Source organism: Ursus americanus, chromosome 5 (assembly GCF_024610735.1).
Source record: "Ursus americanus isolate L20-20 chromosome 5, mUrsAme1.1.p, whole genome shotgun sequence".
Classification (NCBI taxonomy): Eukaryota; Metazoa; Chordata; class Mammalia; order Carnivora; family Ursidae; genus Ursus; species Ursus americanus.
Window position 1 is genome coordinate 4211403 of NC_142131.1, and position 17604 is coordinate 4229006.

General features: G+C 36.5%; 2 protein-coding genes across 3 annotated transcripts in view; one reads left to right on the top strand and one right to left on the bottom strand.

The window, feature by feature from the left end:
* Window positions 1-17604, bottom strand: part of LOC123799258 (uncharacterized) — a 490917-nt gene that overhangs the window by 216785 nt on the left and 256528 nt on the right. The window lies entirely within an intron of this gene.
* Window positions 1-17604, top strand: part of FBXL17 (F-box and leucine rich repeat protein 17) — a 484579-nt gene that overhangs the window by 2916 nt on the left and 464059 nt on the right. For both annotated transcript variants that reach the window (XM_045808274.2, XM_087861936.1), the window contains exon 2: window positions 16715-16837. In XM_045808274.2, the coding sequence (XP_045664230.1) occupies window positions 16715-16837 (123 nt within the window). The remainder of the gene's footprint in view (window positions 1-16714; window positions 16838-17604) is intronic.

Consider the following 17604-nt stretch of genomic DNA (forward strand, 5'->3'; position numbering starts at 1 on the left):
TAAAGATTCTATGCGTGTCTCATAGTGGCATTCAGCACAAAGTGAGTTGGACTATTGGAATGAATTGAAATTGAGGTTTTTCAGTGTTTACCAATCCATTCCAACTTTTAGGAATAGGGCTTTTGGTGGTAGAGGCTCTGTCAACATATATTTTGTTCATTGTTCTGTCCTGTCTCCTAAGTGCAGTGGCTGGTATTTAGCAGCTCTGAGTAAGTATTTATGAACAAATGAGTGGCTAGGTGTTTAGGAAGTCTGGGCTGATACTCTGGGTGAATATGCCATGCCACTAAGAGAAGCCTCTAAGAAATGCTTATATCCTGACCTGAGTTGTCGTTTGAGCCACAGTAAAAACCGTGTGATGGTGAAAAGGTTCTGGCTCAATTTTTGCTGAGAACTGGAGGTGTTTGGTTTGTAGAAGAGAAGACTTTGGGAGCCTTGACAGTGTTTTTATTATTTAATTTAATTAAATTAATTAATTTACATGTTTTTTTAAAGATTTTATTTATTTGAGGGAGAGAGAGAGAGCACAAGCAGCGGGAGGGGCAGAGGAAGAGGGAGACGCAGGGAGCCCGACTCGGGGCTCGATCCCAGGACCCTGAGATCGTGACCTGAGCTGAAGGCAGACGCTTAACCGACTGAGTCACCCAGGCGCCGTATGATGATGTGTTTATAGTACAAGAAGAATTGTTGCATAGAGAGGTACAAATCCATCACCTCTATTGGAAAAATTCTTAGAAAGCATGCACTTCATCCCTAATAATGGGTCACTAGCCTTTATACAGTCATATTGCTGTATCTTTTGTACCAGAAGTTACTGTAGTTGTAAAAAAGGGGGGGGGGAGGAGGATGTGGAGGAGGGAGAGTTTGGAGGAGAAATGTAAAGAAATGTGATTTAAAGGTTGTTTTTAAGGAAAATTACCAACTTTTTCCAGGTAATTTTTTTTTTTCCAGGCAAAAAGCAAAAGCAAAAAAACCCAAAACAAAACAAAAAAAAAACAACAAAAAAAACAAAGAAAAACCCAAAAAACCCACCTGAATTCTTTTTATGGAAGTTCATAGGGCAGATTTTTGGTTCAATATCAAAAAGATTATCTTTTTAAATTTTATGTTTACGTAACTTGCCTTAAAACATTAAAATAATGCAGGTAGGGCAAAAGTTTGCCTAGATTCATCCCTACCTTCTCCTTTAGTTTCCTCTCTAGAGGTAACTAACCACTGTTACCAGTTTAGATTGTTCTTCTAGACCTGCTCTGTAGAGTACAGTAGCTTAAAGTAGTTAAAATTAAATCAAATTTAAAATTCAGTTTCTCAGTCACAGTAGCCACATTTCAGGGATTAGTAGTCACGTGTGACTGGCTGCTACCATACTGGACTGTGCAGATCCAGAACATTTCTGTCATTGTAGAAAGACCTGCGTAAACCTTCATAGCCTTTTTTCATAAATGGCACCAAAATGTACATGTTGTGATTTTTTTGTTAATAGTATGGTTTGGAAGTCTTTCCTTATTAGTAAGTAGTGTACATTGTTTCCTTCACACTCTTTTTTTTTTTTTTTGTAAAAGATTATTTATTTAAGTAATCTCTATAGCCAACCTGGGGGCTTGAACTCACAACACTGAGATCAACATCTGCATGCTCTACTGACTTAGCCAGCCAGACGCCCCTTCCTTATTCTTTTTAACTGCTGCATAGTATTCCATAGTGTCATACCATACTGTATTTTTCTATTATTGAATGGTTCCAACTTATTGCTGCTACCAACAGTGCTAATAGATGTTTTTTGTGCATATATAGTCTTTTTTTTTTTTTTAGGGTAGATTTCAAGAAGGTGGAATTTTATTTATTTATTTATTTATTTATTTATTTATTTATTGAAGATTTTATTTATTTATTTAACAGAGATAGAGACAGCCAGCGAGAGAGGGAACACAAGCAGGGGGAGTGGGAGAGGAAGAAGCAGGCTCATAGCGGAGGAGCCTGATGTGGGGCTCGATCCCATAACACCGGGATCACGCCCTGAGCCGAAGGCAGACAGTTAACCGCTGTGCCACCCAGGCGCCCCAAGAAGGTGGAATTTTAGAGTTGAAGGATGTGTACATTTGGAAATTTAGAAAATCCTTTCTAACAGCAAGAACTGTGCAAAAACAGAATGAATTCCTTCTTGAAATAGTGAGCTTCACTGGAGATCATAATTTAACTTCAGAACAGAAAGAGACCTTTGAGATCTGGTTACTCTCCACTTCTTTTGCATGAAAAAACAGGCCTGGAGAAGTGAAATGGCTTATCCCAAGACATTTTGGATAGTGAAAGGCAGACCCTGGACTGGAACCCCTCTCAATGTTTGCAGGCCTAGAAATCTTTTCAATGTATTATGAAAAAGGGTCTCAGCAATCTTCTTTCAGAGATTTTATGAAAGAGATTCCTGAATTGGGGGTGGCAGGGAGGAGCTTACAGCAGACAACTTCTAAGCTATTATGAGTCAGAGGCTAATTTTATAATTGGGTCTGTAGGGTTGAATTGTGGTCTTTAAATATAAGAAATCTGAGAAGTAGGGAATGTCTCTTCAAAGGTCATCTGTGGGAATAGTATTTTCTGAAGGACTTAAACCTGTTACAGTTGATCTTTGGTTTATGGATTGCTTTGGATCAACTAAGGTAGCTTCAGTCTTTGATACCTGTTGCCTTTATAACTTAAAGCAATCCTGCCTTGTGATACCACAATTAAATTTTTATATTGTGGAGCCACTATGCAACAGTTTTACCAAATGATAGAAGTGGAATACTTTTAAGTGTTACTATTTGAGTAACTGGTATTTTGAGATCTGTATTTAATATTTAGAGACTTTGTGTGCTTTATGTTTAGACACCTTGCTCTCTGTCAGCAGACCTGTTTCTTTCCAAAGGAAACCTGGTGAGAGATCCAGAATCTATCAACACAGTTAGAAATCTGCTGCACCATGGGTGTACCCCTGATAATGTGTTAGTAGGTATTAAATCTTGATTTTTACAGCTCTGTTGCTAACAGATTGCTTTAGTCATCAAGAAAGAATTTTACAAGAGAAATGTGCTTTGGGGAAGGCTTATGTACTTGATCTGTTTTTTTGTTTTGTTTTTATTTTTTATTTATTTATTTATTTATTTATTTATTTATTTGTTTGTTTTTAAAGATTTTATTTATTTATTTGACAGAGATAGAGACAGCCAGCAAGAGAGGGAACACAAGCAGGGGGAGTGGGAGAGGAAGAAGCAGGCTCCTAGCGGAGGAGCCTGATGTGGGGCTCGATCCCATAATGCTGGGATCACGCCCTGAGCGGAAGGCAGACGCTTAACAGCTGTGCCCTCCAGGCGCCCCTTGTTTTTGTTTCTTAGATATGAAAATAAGGACGAAAGCAATGGAAATGGTAGGCAAAGAAAAAAGTAATACTGCTTTTTAAAGCTTTGAATGTAGATTACTGGTGGGTAAGAGCAACTAAGTTATATGTAGCATTTCATGAATGCTTCACTTACTACTCCAGTACCAGATAACCTCTAGAATGTGTATCTCTGCGGTTGTAGGGATGAGTTTAGTCAACTCTGAAACGGAATGTTGTTAGGAAGTCACGTTCAAGATTTTTCTTTGTTGAAGAATGCCGAGTAATCTTGATTAACTTAGGCCACAAAAGGTGAGATTTGTTTTCTTCTTATCTTGAGAGGTCTATAAATTTTGATGCCTTGTAATGAGTAGCTGTCAAGGGAATAACCCTGAGCCTTTGTTTTGTTTTTGTTTTTGTTTTTGCCAGCTTTGGGATACCAAGTTGTATATATGATAGGGAATATAAAAAGGTAAGTGAAGGCATATATGAAAGCATTTAATATTAGCATAATAGTTTCCTAAAAAGTTGCTTAATTTTGGCTGAATGTCATATTATGTTTGTCAAGAGTCTTGCCCAAGTTGGGAGCCAAGTGGTGTGCTAAGAGCATCTACGTGGAGGAGGAAGCTAGAGTGGTGATGGGTGATTGGTTACATACATACATACATACATATATTTCCTAGCTCTGTCCACTTGAGAGGACCTTAGAGAAGCAATGCCCAATAACACTGTGTGCACTTAGCATCCAGATCTTAGCTTCTAAAAACCATTCTCTGTTAAAATGAATCAGTGTTTTAGGAGAAATTGCTGATTACAGAGCTGGTACCAGGGAAGTACAGGATGAGCCTAGAATATTTTGTCCTAGAGCATAAGGTAGTGCTCAAAGAATAAGGGATATATGTCAGAAGGACACATTGTTTCATAGTATCTCCTCCCAAAATACTTAAAAAGTTTTGTGTTGTTGAATTCTGTGACTGGCTTTAGAATAAAACTTAATCTTGTGTACATTTCATAATACTCTACTGTAGAGTAGCACTCTGTAGTAATAGTTTGGATTTTATAAGTTTGCTGTGCTTTAAATTTTAATAATTAAATTGTGAGAAATTATTTTAAATTATAGATTAGGAAATAGTTTTAGAGTCTGTGACTTGCTTGTGGCTGTGTGGTTAGAAAAGTACCAGAAATATGTTTTGTGCCTGTTTTTCTAAGTGGTGCTTTATTCAAGAGACTATTTAGTAAATGTTGCTTTCAAGCTCTTGGCAGGTAGTATAAGTAGAGTATTTAAGAGGCAAGGTATGATATACATGGAAAAAAATTGAAAAGGGCAGAAAAGTTGAACTTGGTTGTAATAGTTAATTCTGAGAAGATTGCAAAGAGGGAATCTATCTGAATCTAAAGGATAGTATCTGCTTAGTAATTTATTATAACATGTTATGTTTGTATATGTGCATGTATGTTTTCTCAAATAGGAGTTCAAAGATTCTGGGAAGAAAAATGATAGAATGATAGAAATGCAGAGCTTGTGAATGTTTTTTTAAAAAAACAGCTATATTGATATTTAATTTACTCATTTTAAGTATTACAGTTTGAGGTTTTTGGTTTTTTTTTTAAGATTTTTATTTATTTATTTGAGAGAGAGAGAGAGGGCACACGAACAGGGGGAGGGTCAGAGGGAGAAGCAGACTCCTCACTGAGTGGGGAGCCCAACGTGGGGCTCAATCGATTGCCAGGATGCTGGGATCATGACTTGGGCCAAAGGCAAATGCTTAACCAACTGAGCCGCCTAGTCGCCCCTACAGTTTGAGTTCTAATAAGTGTTTAGGTTGTACAACCATCATTATCCAGTTTTAGAACACCTCAAATAGTTTCCTTGTGCCTCTTTGCAGTCAATTTTTGCTCACACACCTAGCCCCAGGCAAACCCTGATTTGCTTTCTGCCTATATAGTTTTGCCTTTTCTAGAAATTTCATATAAATGGCATCATACAATATGTAATCAAGAATATTGTGGGTTTTTTTTTTTCTTTTAAGAGTTCATTTATTTATTTGACACAGACAGAGAGCACAAGCAGGGGGACCAGCAGGAGAGGGAGAAGGAGGCTCCCCACTGAGCAGGGAGCCTGACACGGGGCTTGATCCCAGGACCCCGGGATCATGACCGAGCTGAAGGCAGACGCTTAACCAACTGAGTCACCCAGGTGCCCTAAGAATATTGTGTTTTATCTTGAATACCTCTGTATCTCTCATGACACCTAGCATAGTCCATGACACAACAGGAATCAATATAAAATAGCTACACAGATTTACTTCTTTTCAGGTATTATTTCTATAACTTGCATGCCATCTGCTTACTCATAAACTTTTACAATAATATTTGATAGCAGATAAGATCTCCTTATCAAAATTTAGGTGGCCAAATGTGGGTATTAGCTTTGTTGATTTTGAAGCACTCTGAGGTTCTGTGGGGTAGATATGACCAAGTGTTAAACAACAATGTGTTTTCCGGAAGGTTTTTTTTTTTTTTTTTTTTTCAAGATTTTATTTATTTATTTGACAGAGAGAGAGAGACAGCCAATGAGAGAGGGAACACAGACAGGGGGAGCATGAGAAGAAGAAGCAGGCTCCCAGTACATGAGCCTGATGTGGGGCTCGATCCCAGGACTCTGGGATCACGCCCTGAGCCAAAGGCAGACGCTTAATGACTGAGCCACCCAGGCGCCCCTCCGGAAGTTTTTTTAGTCTGAATTATCTTCTGAAATTTTACACTGATGCCCTGCTCAAAAATAGAATCTTTTAAGGCTCAGGAATATTCACGTGTTGCTGGTAGTGATTATTTCAGATTATATCTGTAATATCATTTGTACCTTTTCTGGTAATTCATATTTTAGTTGTGTTTTCCAGATCTGCCACTAAAGATAAAGAATATTAAGTTTATTTTCAACCCAGGTCCTGATTAGAAATCATTGCTGTTTCCCAGTATCCATTCTCCTCATATTCATTTTAGTAACGGAATTTACCATGCTCTAGCTTGGCACATGATCACCTAATTAAAGGCTGTTTCTCAGCCTTTCTTGTAGGTTGGTGCAGCTCTGTGACTAAATGTTAGGTAGTAGAGTATGAGTGGAAGTAATGTGTACAACTTCTTAGTCATACCATAAAAGCAGCTGCTTGCCCTTTGCTTCCTCTTCCCTTTTTCAGGGCTAGACCGCCTGGGTTGTAAGAATAAGCCATCTTCCACTCTGTAGCTGAAGGCAGTGATGGCAGAGCAACAAGGTACAAAATGATAGATCCCTGGATCTTCGACATCCTTAGAATACCTGCACCCACTTAGTTTGAATTTCTCTCATGTTCAAACTATTGCTAACAGGTGTGTGTTAAAGTAAGCAATTTCCTGGCTTGATGCAAGTGATATCCCAGTTTTTTTCAGTGTTCTTCTTCCCCTTTATGGTTTTCTTTATTCAACAAAAATGTTCTTACAGTGCGGTCCTTGACAGACCAACATTCTCTTTCTTTAGCCTTTGAAATACTCTTTCTCTTGAATCTCTCAAATTATCCAAAGATAATTCAGAAATGGCTTTGACTATATAATCTTAAAGCCAGTGACTGCATCTCAAGTTGTAGTGTCTCTTACAGAAACCCAGGTACATGTGCACAAATGCTGCTTAAATGAGTTAAGAAGATAGTTTGGAGGCAAGTAGTTACTTTCTCAGGAGTTAAGATTTGGGCGAGAGGCCATTTTAATGACAGAAAGAAAAGCAGAGGGATTTAAATATTGTGTTAGATATCTATTTTTATGTAACAAATTAAGCCAACACTTAGCAGTTTAAAACCACAAATTTTATTATTTCATATATTCTGTGGGGTAATAATTCCTTTGAGACTTAGATGGGTCCCATTTGATTCAGGGTCTCTTAAGAGGCTGTATTCAGGGTGTTGACTGGAGCTACTGAACTGGAGCTCAAGAATTCCTGTCCTCCAAACTTGTGAAATTGTTGTCAGGCCTTAGGTCCTCATTGGCTGTTGGCTGCATGCTTAAGTTCCTTGCCATGTCCTGTGGGTTCTCCATAGGGCTAATAGCAGCATGGCAGCTCACTCCTCCCAGAGCAACAAATCCAAGAACACCCAAAAATGGAAACCATGTTGTTGTTGTTGTTTTTTTTTTAACCTAATCCCAGAAGTAACATCCTATCAGTTTGCCATACTCTGTTCATTAGAAGTGAGTTAGTCATTAAATCCAGCTCACACTCCAGGAGAGGATTATACAAGTGTAAATAAATATCAGGAGGTGAGTTCATTGGGGGCTATTGTGCAGGTTGCCTACCATAAACAGTATGCAAAGATCTATTATATATGCATTGGAATATCAGCTTAATATTTTGCCTTTTTATTTTTATCTATCTTTTCTGGTACCGGTTTTATCTACCCATCACCCACTTACTAGATTTCCTTTCAGCTGGATAACTAAAACTCATGGAGATCCACCTAGATTTAGTCATCTGTGGATTATAACAATCATCTCACTTTAACAAAAGAGAAAACTAATGTTCAAAGAAAGTACAATCCAAAGTTAGATATATTTTAAACAAGTGCTTCTTGGTTCTAGTGACCATGTTCTACATAACTTCTGATTGTTAAGGGACAGATTAGCCCTTTAAAACCGCGTAGTTCTTTAACCTTAAACAAATGGTCTGTGTTCCCTGAGTGTTTATTTTTTCATCTTATAAAATGGGGAGGATGAGCATAAAAATAACCACAAAAGAGGGACTTCCAGCTATAGCTTCAGGAAGAGTTTGGTGAATCCTCACCACAAAAAATAAAGTAAAACTAGGCAAAACTGCTTACAACTATTTGGGCTTTGGAAGTTGACGAAGGCAGAAAAAATTTGAGAACCATTTATTCTTAGGAAAATGGCTAGTGCTTTAAGAATGGTGGATGTCTACAGCATTTTTGCATTCCCCAGTTCCTTTGGCAAGAGCCAGAGTTTGGGAAACCTGCAGCCTTGCTGCCAGAGGCTAAGTCAGTTTGTGGCAACAAGTAAAAACCTGTATTTGTCAACTTAAAGTGATGAACTTGATAGGATACAAATTGTGAAAACTCACATATTTGCAAGTGTTAGGTTTTGGTGCCAAATGGGATGGGTCAGGGAATTTAACAGGGAGACCTTGGAAATGAGAAAACCATAAAGGGATAAGCTCTCCACATATCCTTCATTTACTGTGAAACCATGCACATGTACAAGGGAGACCTGAAGTGTCTAGCAGTAGGCAAGGACCAAGGCAGACTTGAGAATTGGCTAAGCCTTGAATGTGCTCTTCCCATCCCATGCACAGATTGAAGAACAGGTTTGAGATGTGTGAGCATGCCTTTGTATGACTTTGAGATAACTAGCTGAAAACTAAGCTATATAGACATAGGGTAATCTCCTTAGGAAGCCAGAGTAAAAAAATATGTGAGTATTAAAACCTGAGCAGAGACATCAACCTTGAAGGGGACATAGATCCCACAGTTTAAGGCCAGGAAAATTAAAATGTCAAAAAAATTCTGGCGGTGGCTGGCTGGCTCAGTTGGTAGAGCATATGACTCTTGATCTCAGGGTTGTGAGCCTACCTCAGGGCTCGAGCTCATGACCCTGAGATCAAGACCTGAGCTGAAATCAAGAGTCGGATGCTTAACTGATTGAGCCGCCCAGGTGCTCCTAAAATGTCTAGGTTTTTTTTTTAAAGATTTTATTTATTTATTTATTAGAGAGAGAGCATGAGCGAGAGGGAGAAACAGACTCCCCACTGAGCAGGGAGACTGACACGGGGATCAATTCCAGGATCCCAAGATCGTGACCTGGGCTGAAGGCAGACACTTAACTGACTGAGCCACCCAGGTGCTCCTAAAATGCATAGTTTTTAACAGAAAGCTATGAGACACGTCAAGAGACAGAAAAATGTGACCTATACTGAGAGAAAAGAAAGTAGTTAATAGAAAATAACTCTGAGTGGGCTCAGATATTAAACTTAAAAGACAAAACTATAAACATGTTAAAAAAATAGAAGGAAACATTCAAATTATAGCAAAAAATATGATGACACTGACTCAACAAATTGTGAATCTCAGTACAAAGAAATGTAATCTATAAAAAGAGTATTTCATTTTCTTGGTGTTATTATAAATGGGAATGCTTTCTTAATTTCCATTTTTGAATTTTTCATTGTTAATGTGTGGAAATTTTTGCTTATTCAAATTTCTTTTTGTGTTCTTTAGGATTTTTTTATATATAAGATCATGATATCTGTTAATAGAGAACATTTTAATTCTTCCTTTCCTGGATGCCTTTCATTTCTTTTTCTTGTACAGTCGCCCAGGTTGGAATCTCTAGTACAATGGAGAGAGCAGACATCCTTGTCTTGTTCCTCATCCCAGGGGGAAAATGTTCTGTCTTTCACCATCAAGTATAATGTTAGCTTTGTGTTTTTAATAGATGTGCCATCTATCAAGTTAAGGAAGATTCCTTTTATTTCTAGTTTTCTGAGTATTTTTATCAAGAAAGGGTATTGGATTTTGTTCAATGGTTTTTCTGCATCTATTGAGATGGCCATTAAAAAAAAAAACTTTCATAACATCTAAAAGTACTGAGAGGAAGATAGCGCTGTGTATAAATGGAACTGTATTTCAAATGATTCACGGCTTCAAAGATAATGGATTTTAGAGAATACTGAACCAACATTTTTATAGTGATGAGTGGAAAAAAAGAACACAAAAAACCAAACTGTCAACCCAGAATTCTGTATACAATCAACAGTTGTCTTAGGAAAAAAAGAAACAAAGAAACAAGATTATACGTCATGAATAAAACCTGAGAAAATGTTCATCAACTCATTTGCACTATAAGAAGTGGTAAAAGATGTATGTTAGGTTGAAAAGCAATAAAACAGATGGAAACTTGTATATTCCAGAAGGAATGAAACCATCAAAAATGCTATTGCATCTGCCTTCTTGATCTACTGGAGGAGGGGGTGGAATTCATAGGTACTAAAATAAAAATTTGGTATCAAAAAAACTTCATTTTATTAATATGGTGTGTTAAATGGATTTATTTCTACATTTGGACCACTTTTGCATTCCTGGGGTAAATCCTACTTGGCCGTGGTATATAATCCTTTTAATATGTACTGGATTCAGTTTGCTAATATTTTGTTGAAGATTTTTGCATCTGTATTCATAAGGGACATTATTGGTCTGTAGTTTTCTCGTGATGCCTTTGTTTGCCTTTGGTATCAGGGTAAACCTCATAGAATGAGTTAGGAAGTGTTACCTCATCCTGCAGTTTGGAAGAATTTAAGGATTAGTCCTAGTTCTTCAAATGTATCACTAATTATTTCCTCTGTTCCTTGGCTTTTCTTTATTGGAAGTTTTTAAATTACTGATTTAATCTCTTTACTTCTTATAGTTCTATTCAGATTTTCTGTTTTTTCTTGAGTCAGTTCTTTTGTAGTTTGTATTCTTCTAGGAATTTGTTCATTTTATCTAGGTTATTTAGTTGGCATGGTATTCTAGAATTCTTTTTCTGTAAGGTTGGCAGTGATATCTCTATTTTCATTCATGATTTTAGTAACTTGAGTGTTCTCTCTTATTAGTCTGGTAAAGGTTTGTCAGTTTTGTTGATCTTTCCAAGGATTTAGCTTCTGTTTTCCTTGTTTCTATTATTTTTCTCATCTATATTTTTTATTTGCTCTGATTTTTAATTTCTTCCTTCTGCTTGGCCTGTATTTAGTTTCCTCTTCTTTGTGTAGATCTGTAAGGTGGAAGGTTAAGTTATTGGTTTGAGATCTTTATTCTTTTTAATATAGTTATTTACAGCTATATTCCATAAATTTTGGGATATTGTATTTTTGTTTTCATTTATCTTAAAATATTTTTTATTTTTCCCTCTGATTTCTTCTTGCTAATTGATTGTTTTCAAGTGTGTGGTTTAATTTCCATACATTTCCAGATTTCCTTTTGTTACTGATTTCTAATTTCATTCCATTGTGGTCAGAGAAGATATTTTATATGATTTCAGTCTTTTTATTGAGACTTGGTTTGTGGCTAACATACAGTTTATCCATGTTCACTTGAGAAGAATGTATATTCTGTTGTTGGGTGGAGTGTTGTATAAAATATCTGTTAGGCCTAATTGGTTTAAGTGTTCAGATTTTCAGTTTCCTCATTTATCTTCTGTCTGGTTGTTTTATCCATTATTGAAGTGGAGTGTTAAAGTCTCTGAGTTTTGTAGAACTGTTTATTTTTCCCTTCAGTTCTGTCAGTTTTTGATTCATCTATTTTGGATGAATCTATTGGTACATGTATAATTCTTACATCTTTTTTAGTGGATTTACCCTTTTATCATTCTGTAATTTTTTGGTCTCTTGTAACAATTTTTGTTTTAAAGTCTATTTTGTCTGACATTAGTGTGGACACTACAGTTCTTTTTTGGTTATTATTTGAACAGAATACATTTTTCCATCCTTTTACTTTTAACCCATGTGTGTCCTTGGATCTAAAGTGAGTCTCTTGGACACAATGTAATTTGATCATCTTTTTGTTCCATCCCTTCATTCTCTGTTTCTAAATTGGAGAGTTCAGTGTTTTTATATTTGATGTAAATACTGATAAGGAAAGACTTCTGCCATTTTCTTATTTGTTTTCTCTGTCTTACACTTTTTCTTCATCAATTCCTCCATTGCTACTTTTTGTATTAGATATTTTTAGTGTACTGTTTTGATTCCCTTCTCTTTTCTTGTAGTGTGTGTGTGTGTGTGCGTGTATTTAATTACTTTCTTAATATTGGCTGTGGGGTTATAATTAACATCATAATTTATAACAGTCTAGTTTGAATTAATACCGTTCTGTTGATCTTGAGCCTATTGTTGGTAGTATCCCCTGTCAGAAATGCCTGTAGTGTTTGCCTTGGCACATATTACTTATGGCATGCTCCACAGACATTTCGTCTACCACGACCCCTATTTATAGCTGGGCCAGGTCTTCTGGTTCTTCTTATGACATGTAGCACACCAAGCACCATCTAGCCAGGTTGAAGGTAGAGAGAGAGAGAGCATGAGCGAGCAGTGTTGGGGGCTCTGCCTTTATTAGAGTCCAAGGGTGGAGTGTTTAGGGTTTTGCAGGTTTACTCTCTATTGGCTAATTTAAAGCAGAAAAGCAGGAATTAGGGCATGAGAAGGGAGAAACAGGGTCACTCAAGCAGTCAGTTATCTAGGTTACGTGGGGTTTTCTGAAAGAGAGACCTTACTGGGTGGTGGTAGCCTAGTTCCTTATGTGGTTGTTTTTTTAGTAGCTGTGTCATACAGCTGGCAATATCTTTATTCAAGATAAATTTTTTTTGAAGTGAATATCATGGCAATTAAAAGCTTAATATTAGACATACTACAATCAAAAAAGCTTATTGTCAGACACTTAAACTACAAATACCAATGTAGTTTCAATGGTATATAAAACCTTTGTTCCTATATTTATGTTGTTATTGTCACAACTCAGACTTTTATGTGCTTTGCGCCCATTCATATAGATTTATAATTATTATTTTATACAGTTGCCTTTTCAATAATATAGAAAATAAAAGGCGTAGAAGCCCAAAATACATTAATTCTGAATTTTACATTTACCTATGTAAATACCTGTCTTTATTGGTGTTTTTATTTCTTCCTGTGGTTTCAAGCTATTCGCTCATGCTTTCATTTCAGCCTGAAGAGGTCCCTCTAGCATCTCTTACAGTTAGCTCTACTAGTGTCATACTCCCTCAGTTTTTGTTTATCTGGAAATATTTTAATTTCTCCATCATTTTTGAAGAATAGTTTTGCCAGATATCGAGTACTTTTTTCAGCACTTTAAATGTGTTATCTCATTGCCTTTTGGCTTACATAGTTTCTGATGTGAAATCAGTTGTTAACCTTATTGAGAATCATTTGTACATGATGAATTGCTTTTCTCTTGCTGCTTCCAGGGTTCTCTGTCTTCTGACAATTTAATTATCATGTGTCTGGGTGTAAAGTCTTTGAGTTAATCTCATTGGTGTTCATTGAGTTTATGAATGTCTAGATTTATGTCTTTCATCAGGTTTGTCAGGGAACAGCATTGTTTTGTTTATTTTTAAACATTTTTTAAAGATATTATTTATTTGAGAGAGAGCATGTGAGAGTGTGCACAAATGGTGGGGGGGGGGGGCAGAAGAAAAGGGAGAAGCAGAATCCCCACTGAGCAGGAAGCCTGACATGGGGCTCGATTCTATGACCTGAGCTGAAGGCAGACATTTAACCGACTAAATCACCCAGGTGCCCCAGCGTTGTTATATTTAGACTGAAATTTCTATCTTACCTTCCTTGGCCTGTGATTACAGTTTTGGCTCAGTTTTTACTGTACTGTTTTGGGTTTCTTCTGTACATGTGTAGCTTTGTGGTTGACTTGGGATTTTTGTCACTTTATACACAGAGTTAGGGGTCTTCTTTTCTGATCCTTTTTTTACAGTCTTTCACTTAGAGGCCCCTTTTCTTGGTTGTCTGGCTGGAAAGATAGTTTCAGAGTTAGAGCCACCTCTGCCACTGTCACGTTTGTATAACTGGGGCTACTTTTATTTTATTTTATTTTATTTTATTTTATTTTATTTTATTTTATTAAGATTAATTTATTTTGTAGGGGGAGAGGCAATGGAGAGGGAGAGAGAGAATCCTGAGGAGAGTCCCTGCTGAGGGTGTTGCCTTATGCGGGCTCGATCCCACGACCCCGAGATCATGACCTCAGCTGAAACCAAGAGTCGGATGCCTAACCAGCTGAGCCACCCAGGTGCCCCTGGGGCTACTTTTATGGTGAAATGTTAAGAAAAAGGTAGTGAGGATTCCTTTCACACTCTTCGGTCCACAGAGTTCTCTTTGCTGGTTCTACTGGCCAGAAAGATGGTTTCACTTTCAGGGTTTTAGGTGCCTCCACAGCTGCCACATTGCATCTCTGTGACTGAGGCTGTATTTGGGACTTGGCCAGCATGAGGAAAAAGAAAAGGGAAAGAAAAGAAAATCCAAAATGAGGATTCTTCTCATATTCTCTATTTCACATTCTGTCCACATTCTGGCTTTCTCTCTATTTTAGTTGTGCCCTATGTACATTTCTGCACAGGGGCCATCCTGTTGCATGATGAGAGAGTAAAGGAATAAAACCTCAGGAAAGGCATTACTTTTATTAGTCATCCTTTAAGTTTTGGCTCACCTCCCCAGTCCATCTGTTATTAACCTTTTAGAGTCCTGAGTTAATTGCTTTTTGTATGTTGTCCAGAGGTTTTAGTTGTCATGAGTGGGAGTGAGAGGCTTTATAGTGGGCTTAACTTCATCTTTGCTGGTGATTCTTAAACGTATTTTTTATTTATCACTAGACCCTTGGAAGAGAAATGATGGTTGTGAAGAGGAGGCAGTTATTTTCTCCAGGTTCAGGATTTAAGCATAGTAGAGATTTTATCTTAGGTGTCCAAAACTTTTGGCTACATGGAGGTTTACCATTTTAGGTCACAGTTGTGATAGGAATCATTTATATACTACTTACTCTGTTCCAGACCTTGTTCCCAAAACTTTATCTGTACTTGTTTGGTCTTCACAGTAACTCTGTCAGGTCAGTACTATATTATCCCCATTTTAAAGATAAGGAAATCTGGTGTCTGGGTGGCTGAGTTGGGTAAGCGTCTGCCTTCAGCTCAGGTCATGATCTCAGGGTCCTGGGGTCAAGTCCCGTGTCTGACTGCCTGCTCAGCGGGGAGTCTGCTTCTCCCTCTCCCTTCGCCCCTTTCCCCACTCATGCTCGCTTGCTCACCCTCTCTCTCTCAAATAAATAAGATCTTAAAAAAAAATAAAGATAAGGAAATTGAGGTACAGAGAGGTTAGGTAATTTGTACAAGGTTGCATAGATAATAAATGGTGAAGCCATGATTTAAACCTAGCATACGACAGTTTAGTGTTAGAACACATGTTCTTGTTAAAATTTTCACTTAGTATTATGGAAATTTTCATATACAGACCAAAGTAGACAATATTATAATGAACCTGCCCCCTGCCATGTATCATTCAACCAGTTTTAACATTTTTCAATATTCTGCCTTTCTTGTTTCTTTCACCAATTTTGTTTTTGATAAAGGATCTGAAAGCAAATTATAGATATCATTTTAGTTATAAATACTAAAGTATGTATCTAAAATGCATAGTAGCTTTTAAAACATAACTATAGTATGAATATAACCACTATATAATCAAAACCTAAAAAGTGAAGACTAATTTTCTTTAAATCATCTAATAACTATTTTGTGTTCAGTTTTATTTGATTGTCTCAGAAGAATCTTCTTATAGTCAGTTCAGTTCAGGATTTCAGTATGGTCCATACATTGTATTTGTTGATACATATTTTAATTGTAAAAATTCTGTATTGGTCCTAACCGTTACCCTAGCCATCTTTTTGTGATTTTAACTTTTTAAAACTCCTTTAAAAATAAGCGTTTTATTTTAGAGTAATCTTAGAAAAGCTGCAGATATAGTAGTGTTCCCATATATTCCTCAACTATTTTCAGTTTTCCCTAATTTGATGATCTTGCATTACCATGGTACATTTACCAAAACTGTGAAATCAGCATCAGTGTAGTTTTTCTGTTGATGTTCTTTTTCCAATTCAGGATTGCATTAGTTGTCATTTCTTTGTATTCTCCTCTCATCTGTGATAGTTTCTTAGTCTTTCCTTGTTTCTCTGACCTCGAATTTTTTTGAGGAGTTCTTATCAGGTATTTTGTAGGATGTCCCATAGTTAGCATATATGATATTTTTCTCAGGATTTGATCAGGGCCATGAATTTCTGGAAAAAATACCATAAGGTAAAATGTCTTTCTTATGATTTATTTTCATTATTCTTTTAAAAAATTATATAAAGGTTTACCAGGTTCCGAGGTCAAAACTGTAAAACTGCATACCTTTAAAGTTGTCTCACTTTCATCCTTTTCCCCTTCCTACTCTCTTCTCCCTTCCCCTAAAGGTAACCTTTTTTATTAGTTTTTGGCTTCTCCTTCCCATCATTTTTTTTTTTTTTTTTTAATATTGGCAAACTCTCTCTCTCTCTCTGTTCCGGAACTCTGCTTCCCCACTGCATCTTTTTACATGAAAGGTGATATTAGTACATGTTCTTAGCTCTCATACTGTACTTCCTCTTTTGGGTATTCCTTAACAATGACTTTTCTAATAATGACCCTTGTATTCAAGATGGTTTTCTGTTTTAAAAGTTAATTTTTTCAAACTAATAAGAACCTTTTCCTGTGCCTTTAAAGTGATAAGTGCATATTATATGGTTCCTTTTTTATTTACAGATATTTTCCAATTTATCCCTGGATGAGCGTTGCCTTTCTGCATCATTGGTTTGCAAGTACTGGCGTGACCTTTGTTTAGATTTCCAGTTTTGGAAGCAGCTGGATCTTAGTAGTCGTCAGCAGGTATGGAATTTAATTCTAAGAAGCACTCACTTTGACCTACTCAAAAAATATCTTTATTCTTCTTCAGAAATCACTTCTTTCATGTTGTAGTTTTCAAGATAGATCAAGTGACTATAATTCCATGCTTTAGTAATTTTTTTTTTTGTGAATTATGTTAAAGCTAGGTTCTTGTGGTGAGGGAGATTTTTTTTTTAATATGGATGGGTAATTTTGGGTTTCTTCTTAATCCTCTTTGTCTAAGTCCTCTTTATCTTCTCCCTTTTTTCATTACCTTCCAAGAAAGTTATTAAACTTTTCGCCTTTTTTAGGGGGGGGTTATATCATGAATATTAGTTTAATAGTAGAAAACAATGGCAAATGTTTATATAGTACTGTGGATATGTCATGTACTGTCGTACGGGCTTTATACATACTAAAGCATTTGATCTTCTAACAATGTCATGAGTCGATACTATTATTATTCCTTTTAATATATTATTATTACACTATTAATAGTATTCTTATAGTATTGTTATAGGTGAATAGCGTAAATATTCTTATGCATTTGTTACAGTTGAAGAAATAGAAGCAAATGGGCTAAGATAACTTATTTTAATTTTCCTGTCTTTCCTATTGCCTGGCTGCCTAGTGTGTTTATATGGTGGCATAAATTAGGAAAAAAGATAGAGTTAGTAGTGTTCATTGCAAACAATTTGTTGGACTTGTTGGATTCTTCTTTTTGACTTGGTTGTTAGTACTTGGCATTGGAAATACATAAAAATATCCAA